Source organism: Vombatus ursinus, unplaced genomic scaffold (assembly GCF_900497805.2).
Source record: "Vombatus ursinus unplaced genomic scaffold, bare-nosed wombat genome assembly UNPS02010394.1, whole genome shotgun sequence".
Taxonomy (NCBI): Eukaryota; Metazoa; Chordata; class Mammalia; order Diprotodontia; family Vombatidae; genus Vombatus; species Vombatus ursinus.
Genome location: NW_020950172.1, coordinates 1530816 through 1544303, shown reverse-complemented (window position 1 = coordinate 1544303; position 13488 = coordinate 1530816). Strand labels below are relative to the sequence as shown.

The 13488-nt window shown below is 55.4% G+C and overlaps 1 protein-coding gene across 2 annotated transcripts in view; it reads right to left on the bottom strand.

The window, feature by feature from the left end:
• The window catches only part of TTC38 (tetratricopeptide repeat domain 38), a 29023-nt gene that overhangs the window by 8651 nt on the left and 6884 nt on the right, over positions 1 to 13488 (bottom strand). For both annotated transcript variants that reach the window (XM_027854356.1, XM_027854357.1), the window contains exons 5-11: positions 12429 to 12602; positions 11843 to 11918; positions 9852 to 9971; positions 7894 to 7953; positions 5619 to 5657; positions 3729 to 3810; positions 2735 to 2900 (exon numbers count right to left, since the gene is read on the bottom strand). In XM_027854356.1, the coding sequence (XP_027710157.1) occupies positions 2735 to 2900; positions 3729 to 3810; positions 5619 to 5657; positions 7894 to 7953; positions 9852 to 9971; positions 11843 to 11918; positions 12429 to 12602 (717 nt within the window). The remainder of the gene's footprint in view (positions 1 to 2734; positions 2901 to 3728; positions 3811 to 5618; positions 5658 to 7893; positions 7954 to 9851; positions 9972 to 11842; positions 11919 to 12428; positions 12603 to 13488) is intronic.

Here is a 13488-nt window from a genome sequence, read left to right as displayed (position 1 = left end):
GAGAGATGAGAGAGAGAGACAGAGAGACAGAGACAGAGAGAGAGACAGAGAGATAGAGAGAGAGGAGAAAGAGAGACAGAGAGACAGAGACACGGACTGAGAGAGGATGAGAGACAGAGAGACAGAGAGAGACATGGACAGAGAGAGACAGAGAAAGAGAGACAGAGAGACAGACAGACAGACAAAGAGACAGAGACTGGGAGAGGATGAGAGAAAGAGACAGGGACACAGAGACACAGACTGAGAGACAGATACAGACAGACAGAAAGAGACAGGGAGAGAGACAGGCAGACAGGGACTAAGAGAGGATGAGAGATAGAGATAGACAGAGAGACAGAGAAAGAGAGAGACAGACACAGACTAGGAGAGTATGAGACAGAGACAGACTAAGAGAGATAGAGAGAAACGATGGCAACGGTCTCTACAATCCTGAAAGAACTGTAGTCTCAGGGTTGGAAGCCCCCGTCCCCGTTGGTGTCCTTGCTGGTAAGAGCCTGAGTCTTGGGAAGTTTCCGGGCCAGCCTCAGAACTCTAGAACCATTTCATCCTGGTGGGTATTTGGCAATGCCGATAGCAGGTGCAGAAGCTCAGCACCACAGAGCTGAAAGGGCCCCCGCAGCCCTCAGTCCACCTCAAATCTGAACAAGAACCCCCTTTCTGAGGGGAGCCCCCAGCCTCAGCTAAAGGCATCCCCCCCCCCTCTACAGCAGGAGGCCATCTCCCTTTAGGACAGTTTGTGGTCAGGTCTTGTGCTTCCAGACATGGCGCTGAACTGCCTTTCTGGGCCTTCCCTGGTACTCCTGGCTCCCCTCCATGGACCTGGCAGAAGCAGCCTGGCCCTTCTCAGCCCGTGGCCCCCTAGTCGTCTGAGCCTGGAGTTCCTGCCCCTGCACCACGGCTGCAGGGCCCTTGGCTGAGGGGTGCCCAGCTGGCTGTTAGGCCCAACGTCCAAGGCTTTCCAGCTCATCCACGTCTGAGCGGGAATTGTGTGTGCACATGTGTGCATACACAACATATGTGCCCACACATCTGTAACACGGGCGATTTTCCTGCCCTTTGTACGAGTTGAAATGCTTGCCCTGAAGCCAGAGAAGGGGAGGGGTGGATGGAGACCAGCGCCAGCCCCCCAAACCCAGACCCACATGGCTGTCCTGTCCCCAGGGGGGCACATCCCGGTCCGCCTGTCCGCTCGGGGAGCCCTCCTCAGGGCCGGCTGGACCTGGCTTCGAGGGAGGACGAGCCAGAGGTGCTATCACCGAAAAGATTTACAGGGTTTGACAGCAGGGGCGGCGGCCAGTCCCTGCTGCGTGCGCCACAAGGGGGCGCCCTCTGCACGCCTTTCCTGGCAGGGCAGTGTGAGCAGGGCCCGGTCCCCACCAGTTGCTTCCAGGGGCCCGGAGCCCCACGTTGGGAAGGCCTTCAGCGGTCTGCTCTGGTAGCCTCCATTCCCTGGGCCCCAAGCCCCGGGGCCTCCTCGCCTCCCCTCCCCACCTCTCCCGAGCATCATCAGCACCCCACCTTGGCTCTGCCTCATCTGCTCTGGCTCCATGGCAACCGTCTCCTGGGCGCACCCTCTTCCCTGCCCTGCTCCTCTGCAGAGGTGGGGCCAGGGCCTGCCCTGCTCAGACACCGTCAGGGGCTCCCAAGGGCCCCGAGGAGGTGTCTGCCCAGCATTCACGGCGCCCTCCTGCGTCCACACTCCCACCAACCCCGGCCACACTCCCGGCCCCCCATCCTGGGCCTTCCTGCCCTCTCTGTTGCCCTGGTTGTGCTTGATGAGACCTGAAGGCCTCCTCCAGGAAGCCTCCCTCAGGGCCCTTGTGAAAAGCAGGCTGCTCCCTTGGACCTCCCGTGGGGGTCTGCTCCTCCCTAACTTGCTCCTCAGGTGTGAGGGAGGGACAGGTAAGCAGGGTCTATTCGTGTCTTCTCTCCCTGAGGCTGATGTCTTCCCTACACGGGCTGAGCCCACAGAAGGTGTTGATATTCATTAGGGTTGGAAGCCCCTGCCCCCGTTGGTGTCCTTGCCAGTAACACCCTGGATCTTGGGAAGTTTCCAGGCCAGCCTTGGAGCTCTAGAACCATTTCATCCTGGTGAGGATTTGCCAATGCCAATAGCAGGTGCAGAAGCCCCTCTCCCCAAATCCTTGCTCAGTGACCTCCTGGCCTCTGCTTGAGGAGCATGGCATGGGGGTCAGGGGTCTCCTCTCTCAGGAAGCAGCCCGGCCCTTTTGCCAAAGCTCTGTTGGTCACAGACATTTCTCTCTCTGCTCCTTCCTCCCCTTTGCCTGCTTCTGCCCTCGGGGTCCAAGCAGAGCAAGGCAAATCCCTCCTGTGCAGGACAGCTACTGTCCCTGCCCCTTCCCCCACCACCCAGCCAGACTTCTCCTCTCTAGACTGACCATGCCCAGATCCTTCAACCACTCCTTGTATGTCATGGAATCAAGACCCCTCACCACGCTGGCCATCCTCCCTCCTCCAGACACCCTCCAGCGGATCAAGCACCTGCCTGAAATGTGCCACCCACCAGAACGCCTGCCCCCAGACAGGATCTGACTGGGGCTCTCCCACAGCAAGAGGCCCCAGAATTAGGATTCTCTGCCCATTCCATCAGCAAGCCTCAGGAGGAAGCGGGAGCTGCCTCCAGACCTCTCACCCTCCTCCCTGGGAGCACTGAACAAGGGGGGCAGAAGGCTGGAGCTGGGTCCCCCGGTACTCCCGGCCCCTGCGTGCTTACTGGCTCAGTTCCTGAAGGGTGGTCAGGAGCTCTCGGACGGTTCCATGGTCTTTGGCCCCCAGGAAGGACATGAGGAAGTGAGCATCATTGAAGAGCAGGATGTGGTCCCTGGAATGGGGCTTGGTCACCGGGAGCACGGCTTGCCAGCGATCCCCCACGTGCACGCCTGCACACAACATGAGCTCGTTTAGAGAAGGCCAGTTACGGAGGAAACTGAGGCTCAGAGGGAAGGGACACGCCAGAATCAGGATCCCCCTCCATTTTGATCCCCACCTCCAGTCAAGCTCCAGCGTGGCAAAAGCTTTCCTCAAACGTGGTTCTCTGAGCTCAATGGGACACGCAGGGCACTGCCTACCTCCCTCCCTTATTCCCTAGCTCTGGGCCCCATGGCTTCCTCGATGTAGCAAAGACTGCGCCAACTTGCTCGGCTCCTAGCTTCCCCAGCTGACTCATGTTCAGCGTGTAGTCCCCTAAGACCCTCTTTTTCAGGCAAACCGTTATCCAGCCAAAGCTCAACTTTCATTGACTTGCGAAATTGATTTTTGGGTTCAGTGTAAGACTTTACATTGGTTTCTGTCAAATTGAATATTTTTAGACTTGGGCCAACATTCAAGACTGCTGAGGCTTGGGGCGCCTGGGGTCCAATATGTCTGCCACCGTCCTTTGATTCCCTGGGAGGTTGGGCATTTATCTTCTTTTTTTAATTTTTTAATTTTTAAATGTTTATTTATTTTTATTTTATTTTATTTTTTTTAGGCAGTTGGGGTTAAGTGACTTGCCCAGGGTCACACAGCTAGAAAGTGTCAAGTGTTTGGTCTGAGGCCGGATTTGAACTCAGGTCCTCCTGACTTCAGGGCCGGTGCTCTACCCACTGTGCCACCTAGCTGCCCCTTGGTTGGGCATTTATCAAAGTCATTGATGAGAATGTCAGGCAGCATCAGGCCAAGGCCAGACGCCAGATCATTTCTGGAGGGAAGGGAGAAGACCGACTGACCTTCCATCTGAAGTCTGTACAGCATGGAGCAGCTGTCCACCATGTCGAGCACTGACCCAGTTGACAGAAGGCTGGGCGCAATCTGCAACACCAACATTTCAACTTGGGCCAGGCAGTGGTCTTTGAGGACCCCCCAGCCCCCGCCAGGAGCCCGTGAGAGCCCTGCAAGCGCTTCCCCAGCAGGGTCCAGGCCCCAGGGACAGCCTCTTTTATTCTGGGTGGCTGCAGAGTCGCCCAACAGAGGCAGTGCGGCTTCATGGAGAAAGGCCAGCTTTGGATTCGAGTCCCGCCCTGGGTGGCTGATGACCCTGGGCAAGTCACCTAACCTCTTGTGTCTAAGGTGACTCTCTAAGACAGTAAGTTACAGACAAGGAGCTGATTGGCCACTGTGGAGGTCGTTTCCATCCTGGGAGTTATCTGCACTCATGAAACGGACAATAATAATAATGATGTGCATTTATATAGTGCCTACTGTGTGCCAGGCATTGTGTTAAGTGCCTTAACATCTCCCACATCTTCATCCAGAGAAAGAACTATGGAGTCTGGATGCAGATCAAAGCAGACTAGTTGCTATTTTTTTCTTCTGTTGAGTTTTGTTTTCTGTTTCTGGTGGTTCTTCCTATTGGCTCTAATTCTTACATCACTAACGTGAAAATATGTTTAATAGGAATGTATATGTACAGCCTATATCAGATTGGGCACCGTTTTAGGGAGGAAGGTAGGGAGGGAGGGGGAAAAATTTTAAACTCAAAAGCACATGGAAGTGATTGTTGATAAATCAAAATAAATTAATTTTAAAAAAGAAATGAACTCAAAAAACAAACAAACAAACAAACAAAACATTATCTCATTTGATCCTAACAACAACTCTGGGGAGGCAAGTGCTACTGTTATGCCCGTTTCACAGAAGGGGAAACTGAGGCAGACAGAGGTTAAATGACTTGCCCAGGGTCACACGGCTAGTACGTGGCTGAGGCTGGATTTGAACTTGGCTCTTGGCTGAGTAGTCTGGGAATTGTTACCCGTCAGGAGGCTTCATCTGAGTATAGAACTTTCTCATAAAGCTTAATGTAAGCACTTCAATGAAGGTAAGTCCTCATTACAGAAAACTCTGTGGACAAGAAAGGACTCTAACCGAGCTTGCTGGTTCCCTCACTTCCCAACACAAATCCAGCAGCCGCTGTACGCTTGGCCACAGGGAGGACGCTCCCCACTCCGGCCCTCCTGGCCCTCACCATCCAGGACAGCCTGTCTCCTCCTCATGACCCTGTGAAGCAGGACGAGATGGGCGTCCTTCTCCCCATTTCACAGATGGGGCCACAGAGGCAGAGAGAGGGAGGAAGAGGTGGAACTTTCAGTGGAAAGACACTGGTGCTCTGGGAGGCAGAAGACAGACCTGGAACCTGGTCCTAGCACCTACCTTCCTACCACACGGTAGAGGCTTAGGAAGCCTCTTACTGACCCATTCTTGGAGGGGGAAACTGAGACCCAAAGTTCAGTGACTTGTTCAAGGTCATGCAGCCAGCCAAGGTTGCCCCCAGGTCCTCTGTCTCCACACCTAGCCCTCTTTCCACAGTAAGAGGCTGCCTGCCTTGGGCAGTGTTAATACTCCCCGGTCTTGGGCACGCCATGTTTTATTGACCCAATGCTTCTTTCTGGATAAGACAGAGCTGATGCGGCGGAGGCCCTATGTACGTACGACTCAATGTCACTAATGGAACCCCAACATTAGACCAGTGATTGGGGCTGCTTGGAGGGAGGCCTTGGGGAGAGCCCCCCACAGCGCATTCTGCCCATAGTGCCAGGCCCATCCGCCACGGTGGGATCCTATTGCCCAGAAGACATTGGCTGGGCCCAGGGTAAAGGGCGGGGGTCGACATGTGGACTTACATGCTCGTCGTAAATCGTCAAGGCCGCCTCGTGTTCACCCTACAAAAAATAAGGGGACTCTGAGTGACGCTTGTCTGACCGGACACGAGAAGTGGTTCCTGAAGCTTGGGCCACGTCCTGACTGAGGCACTGGCCTTGGGGGGCACTGAGACGTACGCTCTGGACACGGCCAGTGCGGGGTAGGCTGTGCTGGACTGCACGTGTGTCTTTTCTTTTTCTCAGTGCAGTGAAGGTTGGAGGGAGAAGAAACAGATTTTGGTAAATTGACAAAGAAATTAAATGAAAAATAAAATTAAAATGACAAAATGTAATTCTTAAGAAATCGAAGGACCCCGGAGGCAGAGCTGTAAGGCTCCCCGGGGGCCCTCTGGTCTGTCAGGCTCACTGTTCAGCAGAGGATGCCCCAAAGAGAAGGGACTTAGCCAGGGTGTCACAGGAGTCATGTGGACTTGGAACTCAGGGCCTCTGACTCCTTAGCCAGGGAGTGCCTGGCCTATCACACTACCTGGCCTCCCACATGATTGGAAAAGAGTCCCCTTGTCATTAACAGTGGGCCGACTGTCTGGAGCGTAAGGTCAAGCACGCTGGATTTGGGTCAGGAAGGCCCTGGTCTGAATCATGGCAAGGGGACGTCTCAGCTGTGTAACCCTGGGCAAATTGCTGGCTCTCTCTCAGCCAGCCGTTCCAGGGCTGCTGAGTGGAGAAAAGCCCAGGAATCCTGGGGAAGCCCTCACCCCAGAAAGCTGCGCCCCAGTGCTGGCATCCCTGGAATGCCTGGTAGAGAATGGAGCCTGGCAGGGTCTGGGCTGAGGAAACCGTCCCCTGCTAGAGGTGGGCCCTGGGGCCGGGGGCCCCCAGCCGGCAGGACACAAGGAACCAGGGAAGGTGCTCTCGGGCGACCATCGGCTCGCTTTGTCCTGAGAGTCGCCCCTCTTAGGTGACCTTCAGTGCGGAGGGGGCAGAGGGGGAGCAGACCAGCTCAAATCCCACAGCACTCTCACCCCCCTGGGGGAGGGGAGACAGAGGCTCACAAAGCTCGCCCCGGGAGAGGACGAGCACCCAGAACACACCTGGAGCCTCAGAGACGCTGGGTACTGGTCATCTGTCAATATGTTTATTCTTAGGCTCGGCCAGTCAGCACCAGAGATGGCACCGGAATCCAGGCGTCCTGATCCCAGGCAGCCGTCCTACTAAGACCTACCGGCTCTCGGCACACACCAGCTGCGGTATGCCAAGACCCAAGAGTGACCTTAAAATTGGGCCTGAGGGGCAGCTAGGTGGCGCAGTGGATAGAGCTCCAGACTCACAGTCAGGAGGACCCGAGTTCAAATCTGGCCTCAGACATTTGACACTTACTAGCTGTGTGGCCCTGGGCAAATCACTTAACCCCGATGCCTCACCAAAAAGAAAAAAAAAAACTGGGCCTGAATCCACAAGGGCTGGTTAGGCCTCTACTGTGTACCAGACCCTGCGCTAGGCACTGGGAATACACTTCTCAAGAGGCTCTTTAGAGTCTCTGAGGGAAATGAGTAGAAGGTAGCTCAGGTGGCAGCTAGGGAGCCCACTGTCACCTGGAGGTAACCAAGTAATAATAATAATAGCATTTGGATGGGTTTGCAAAACACTTTACATTGTGAATACGCATGTCATACCTTATTACCTCCTATTATTTCCTATCTACAAAGAGGATCTCATCGGATCTTCACAACAGCCCTGGGAGGCAGATGCTGTGATCATCTCCATTTACAGAAGGGGAAATTGAGGCAGACAGATGTGAAGAGATCTGCCCGGGTCACACGGCTAGGAAGTGCCCGAGGCTGGATCTGAATTCAGGTCCTCCTCGTTCCAAGCCTGGCACTTCCTTCATCCACTGGCCACCCCACTGAGATTGGGAACTGGCCGTCAGAGATGTGGGAGAGGGAAACCCTAGACATGGTACTAGAAATATTTTCACGTGGAGCAAAAAACAACTGAAGAGAGGATGGGTATCTGAGGGGCTGGTGTTGCTGAGAACGGTCCCAGCTGGAAGGCTGGCCCGGGATGGGGCGCTGTGGGGCCGGGGAGCTGGCCGGGCGAGGCCCGCTCCCCACGGGAGAAAGTAGCAGAGCATCGCTGCAGCCCCCTGACGTCGACGCCCCAGGAACAACGGCCACAGCTGGGGGAGCCCTTCTCACTCGGGGACCCCCGAATAACCGGGCGGCCCGCCCTGAAGTGTGCACACCCTCCGCCGCCCCGACAGCAAAGGGGCGCTCCTGGACGGGCACTGACCACTCACCTTTTCTATCAGGTACAAGGCCCAGTGCCAGTAGTTATGACAGGCGAGCATGTCGCGGTCCTGCGGAGGGAACAAACGCGTCAGGGAGAAACCTGACCCTGTCCTTGTCCTTCGAGGCCCCACTCAGGAAAGACGTGGGGGAAGGCAGGAGAGTCAGGCGAAGCTTCGAGGAGACCCACGCACTGGGAGAGGATCCTGGGGGATAGGGGGTAGGGCGAAAGGCGGGGAGGGGGGAGGAGACGGAGGGGGTCCTGCAAGGGGGGGGGGGGGGGGGGGGGGGGGGAGCCAAAGGAAGGTGTCTGGAGGCCGTCCTGTAGGCAGCGGGGAGACTCAATGAAGGTCCAGCACTGGGGGGGCACAGCGGAGGCAGGAGGCCCCTTGGGAGGCTGATGAGAGCTGGGGGGGGGTCTGTGCAGTAGGAGAGGAGGGACCTAGCGGCCTTTATTTTTCCTCCCATCCCCGTGCCCAGCACGGTGCCTGTATGCAGTAGGTGCAGAACAAACGCTTATCAGATCCAACTGGACTGAATGGCGCACCAAAGCCGTGGCAGAGGTTCTGAGCCCCACGGAGCAGCGGCGGGGCAGGAAGAAGAGAGCAGGGCTTGGAGGGAGGAGGACCAGTCAGTGTGCCAGCTCGAGCGCCACTGGGGCAGCCCAACCAGTCAGTCAACCAACCTAGCACCGCTTAGGCACCTGCAGTATGCCAGGGGAGGTGTCCAGTGGGCAGCTGCAACGAGGGCCGTGGAGCTCAGGAGAGAGGCAGAGTTGGAAGTGCACACATATATTCACACACACTCACACTCATGCACTCACTTGCATAGACAGATATACACTTGTGGAAAAGGAATAATAATAATAATGATAATGATACTAGCCAGCATTTATATAGCACCTAATAGGAGGCAGGCACTGTGCTAAGTGCTTTCGGTGATTATTTCATCCGATCCTCCCAACAACCCTGTGAGATTGGTGCTGTTATGATCCCCATTTTACAGATGAGTAAACTGCGGCAGACAGAGGTGCACTAGCCAGCGTCTGAGGCTGGATTTGAACCCAGGTCTCCCTGACTCCAGGCCCAGCACCCTGGGCACTGTGGCACCCTCCAGCTGCCCTACATACAAGATAAATGACCATGATCAGCCAGATTTGTAAGCTTGTGTGGATGGCAAGCTAGGTGAGGGAGGGATCCGAACGGCTCATCCCTCGCCTCCACAGCTGCGGATTGCAGCCCGTGCTCGCTCAGCTAGGCCAGCTTCACGGACTCCTGGGGCTGTCCTGCTCATTGAGGGTCTCCACTCGTCGGCCAGCCCTTCGCTCCTGCTTCTTTACCTCAGGTGCCTTCTTAGGCTGGGGCACATCCCCCCCATTTTAGTTCCTTCATTGACGTCTCCCGCTCTTCCTCTTCCCCCTCATCCTTCTCCCCAGCCTCCCAAAGAACAGGCTTGGTTCGTGTCTGAGCAGGCTCGGGCGGCTCCCGAGGCCAGGTCCAGAGAAGCACAAGAGAATCTGCTCTCAGAGGACCAGCCCACCCTCAGCGAGGGAGGCTCACCGGGCGGGTTGGCTAGGGGATGAACTCTGCAGCCACAGTGACCTCCAAAGGCCATCTCCTAAAGCAGAGGGTCGCAATCTGCATCAGTGGAGGGAGGGTCCCCCCACCCCCATCTCTGAGGACGCAGAAGAGAGGGAAGAAGGCTCACTCATTCATTCCTTTTGCTATTCCAAAACCTTGGGCTGACCCCGGCTGCACGGAAGTCTGAGACATGGTAAGAGGTGCACGGCTGGTGTGTCCCCTGAATCACTCACAACAGCAAAGGCCTCGATTGACCAGGGGTCTCCCCCCCCAAGCCTTTCCTCAGAGCCAGTGTATTTACTGAGAACGTTCTCCCCCAGCCCCTATCACTGTCCCTTAACGGGGCCCACTAAACGAGCTCGGCAGTAATTAGGGAGTGGGGCCTTTACCTTCCAGTTGGATTCCGAGCTCTGCATGAAGGACAGTCCGTCCTTGATCTCTGCTTTCATCTCGTAGATGTGGGCCACGGTGTGGACTGACCAGGCATCTGTTGGATTCACGGACAGAGCCTGTGGGGATGGAAAGGAGGCAGGAAGTAATCCCCCGGCTCCCTGTGGGTCCCCTCGTCCAGCCCAGACTGGACACGGTTCCCAAGATAACTCTTAGGACAAGCGGGAGGGACAGCCCCCCCCCCCCCCGTGAGGCTGACTCTTCCCCAGCCCCCACCCTCCCCGAGCACTACGGAGTCGGGGAAGCTCTTACTGGCCGGAAGGTTTCCCTGACGCCCATCCTAAATTTGACCCTTTTCTCCTAGTTCTGACCTCAGGAGCCAAATGGAACCCTAGGGCTCTGCGTCACGGGGGTCCAAGATGCGTAATCGGCACCAGAAAGAAGAGGTCTCACAGTGGCTCACCGGAGCCAGGATGTTGTCTGGGCTTATGCTCATTCTACAGATGAGGAAGGTGAGGCTGGGGACAGGGGAGACCCGAAGGGTCCACGGTCACAGAGACTGATGCAAACGCGGGCTTCGAGCGCTCTCTCTCTACCCCCAGGCGCTCAAGAATGCTAGTCCGTTGATTTGTTGTTCAGTGTGTGACCCCATTTGGGGTTTTCTGGGCAAAAATACTGGAGTGGTTTTCCATTTCCTTCTCCAGCTCATTTGACAGAGGAGGAAACTGAGGCAGACAGGATGAAGTGATTGTCCAGGGTCACACAGCTAGGAAGTGTCTGAGGGACATCTGAACTCAGGTCTTCCAGGCTCTCTATCCACTTCACTCCCTAGCTGCCTAGTCAGTCCATAAGCAGTGATAAAACACTCACTACATGCTGTTTCCTGCCCCTATCACAGGCAGATAACTGCCTCTTATTCTTGTAGGCCTAAATATTACACAAATGAAAAATGGGAATTTCAGGAGTGAATGTGCCCCTCTGGGGGAACGGCTGCTGTAAGCTGGTGTCAGTAGGAGAGAAAACAAAGGATGAAACCTTTCTGGGGTGGCCGTTTTGCCATTCAACCAACATGCACTTGTTAAGTACCCACTGTATTCCCTACATATTGAGCACTTACTGTATATAGTCACACTAATTGTAGCCCTGTGCTCAGAGGGGCAAGACAAAAAGATTAGATAGGACAGTCCTTGCACTCTGGGAGCACTCAGTCTAGGAGAGAGATCAGACCCCTTCAAAGAGCAAATCTAATAAAAGACGATAAATTCCATGCTGGAAGGTTGTGGAAAAGCTGGCGTGCTCCCTCATGCGCCCTGGTAGACCTGGGAATTGTTACCATTTGTGGGGAGAAGCTACACAATCCTGCCCCTGAGAATCCCTACCAGCGCCATCTTGGATGGCTAAAGCCTGGAAATGAGCCATGCGTCCAACAATTGGCTCTTTCTCACTGCACCCAGAACGGTTCCCATGAATATGGCACTTTCCAGTTTCTGCGGGACCATCTCTACAACAAGCCTGGGAAGGAGGGGTCAGCGGTGGTGCGATGTTCCCCATTTATGGCCAATGAAAGGAGACACTCCTTGCTTATGGTCACATGGCTAGTCTGGATGGGAATCAGAAATGGGATTAGAACCCACAACCTCAGACTCCAAGTCCGGTCTTATCTGTACTACTCTCCACTTCCTTTCTCTAGCTCGTATCCTGTGTCACTTGCTGTAGAACCCCCATGAGGGAGGGGATGCTTTCTTCACCTTTATTTCCCACCCCCACCCATGCCAAAGATGGCACGTCACATACAGTAGGTGCTTAAGCATGGTGCATTGCACACAGTAGGTGCTGTAGAGACATTTACTGAAAGAATACCAAGGACTCAAGGTTAGCTCTACACTGGAGGCTAATTTAAAAGTCAGCCCTGTGGGGCAGGATGGGATTATTCACTCTCACTGCAGAAGAAGAAAGAGGGAATGAGATGGCTCTGGACAACAGCCTTTACCTCTCTGGCCAGCTGCTCTGCCTGATCATAGAGGTTCGTTTCCATCAATCCGAAAGAATAAATACCTTTCACGTAGCTGAGAAAGGGAGAAAGAAAAGAAGGCTTTTCCCAATCAGTCCGCATTTATCATGTCGTTATCATATATATTATTATGCTGTTGTTATTATTATTATAATCCACACCTACTATGTGCCAGGCACTCAGGGCATTTAGTGCAGGTGTCTGTGAGGCAGCTCTGGTCAGTGACCTCGAAGCCTCTGGAGCTTCCCATCCCCACCACAATGACCTACTTCCTTTTAAATGTGTGTGTTTTTTGACTCATGTGTCTACACACGAGTGGCCTCTTCCCAGGAGAATCAGTCAACAGACAAGTGTGCATTCAGTGCCTACTACGTGCCAGGTTCTGGGGATGCAAATGGAGACTGGCCCTGTGTTCCCCACAGCGGCCGGCGGCAGTAGGCCTTCAGTCAGACACCGGACTCGCCCTCTGTAGCTCCCCTGCCCAGGGCCATCCGGCTCCTGCCAGCTGGGGGCGGCTGCTTCCTACCGCGGAAATCCGGCCCACACTTCCCAAAGAGCCCCCTACCTGCTGAGGGGAATGCTGGGAGTCCAGTGCGGAAGAACCCGAGCGACAGAGTCCCTCATCTGGGGCTGATAGCCCAGGTAAAAGTAGGCATCGTGGGAAAACTTCAGAGCCAGAATGTCGGTGGGGTAGTCCTGGAGAATCTCTTCCCACAAGGTGCAAGCTTTCGGAAGGCACCTGGAAGGCAGAGGGGGTGCCGGGGAGAGGCTGTGGGCATCCGGCGCTGAGCAGTCCCAGGGAGCCCTTCCATGGCCTCCTCTTGGCATGGGGGGACCCTCGCCGGAGCTCAGACAGGACCCCCCAGCTGGGAAGGCCCTGAGGCCCGGCCTGGACCTGAGTCTTAGGCAGACCAGATGTGACAGCCCCAGGCTGGCCCCAGGGGCATAAATTTTCAGCCTCAGTAACTCTCAAAGCCCAAGTACTCAGGGGAGGAGGAGCTGTGGACACCCACACCTGAGATCCCCAAGCTCAGAGGGACAAGGGACCAAAGCCGACCCCAGGAGGAGGGACCACTGTGGCTGAGCCTCTGAGGAGGGTAGGGCTGGCTTTCTTTGGGTAAATCCCCTGGCTGCCATGGAGACCCGGCAGCAGAGAATCAGACACCCTGGTGTCCCCATTTCATCCCACGCTGGTCAAATAACAGCCAGGGCGAACACTGCACAGGAGACTCCAAAGGGCAGGTGTCTGGGAGCACCATGGCACGCCACACCAGGAAAGGGACCTCTGCACCCTCGGGCCGCCGGTGGCAAGGCCACGGGCTCAGTGGGAATTTGTTGGTGCCCGCCAAAAAGTGGCTGCCAGCTCAGACTCAGGACCAAGTCCTAGAGAGATTCTGGGGGGTTATCAATGGTGGTCTGAAGTTAATCATGGGTGAAGCCCCCAGTGAATCACTTTAAGTGGGAGAGGCCTATATTTATGCCAAGAAGAGTCATAAGATGTCAGGGCTGAAAGGGGACCTAGAACAGGGGATGCCAGGGCTAGGAAGCCCCTGAGAACAAGGAATGTCAGAGCTGGGCGGGGCCTGACAACAGGGGATGTCAGAGCTGGGAGGGGCCTGACAACA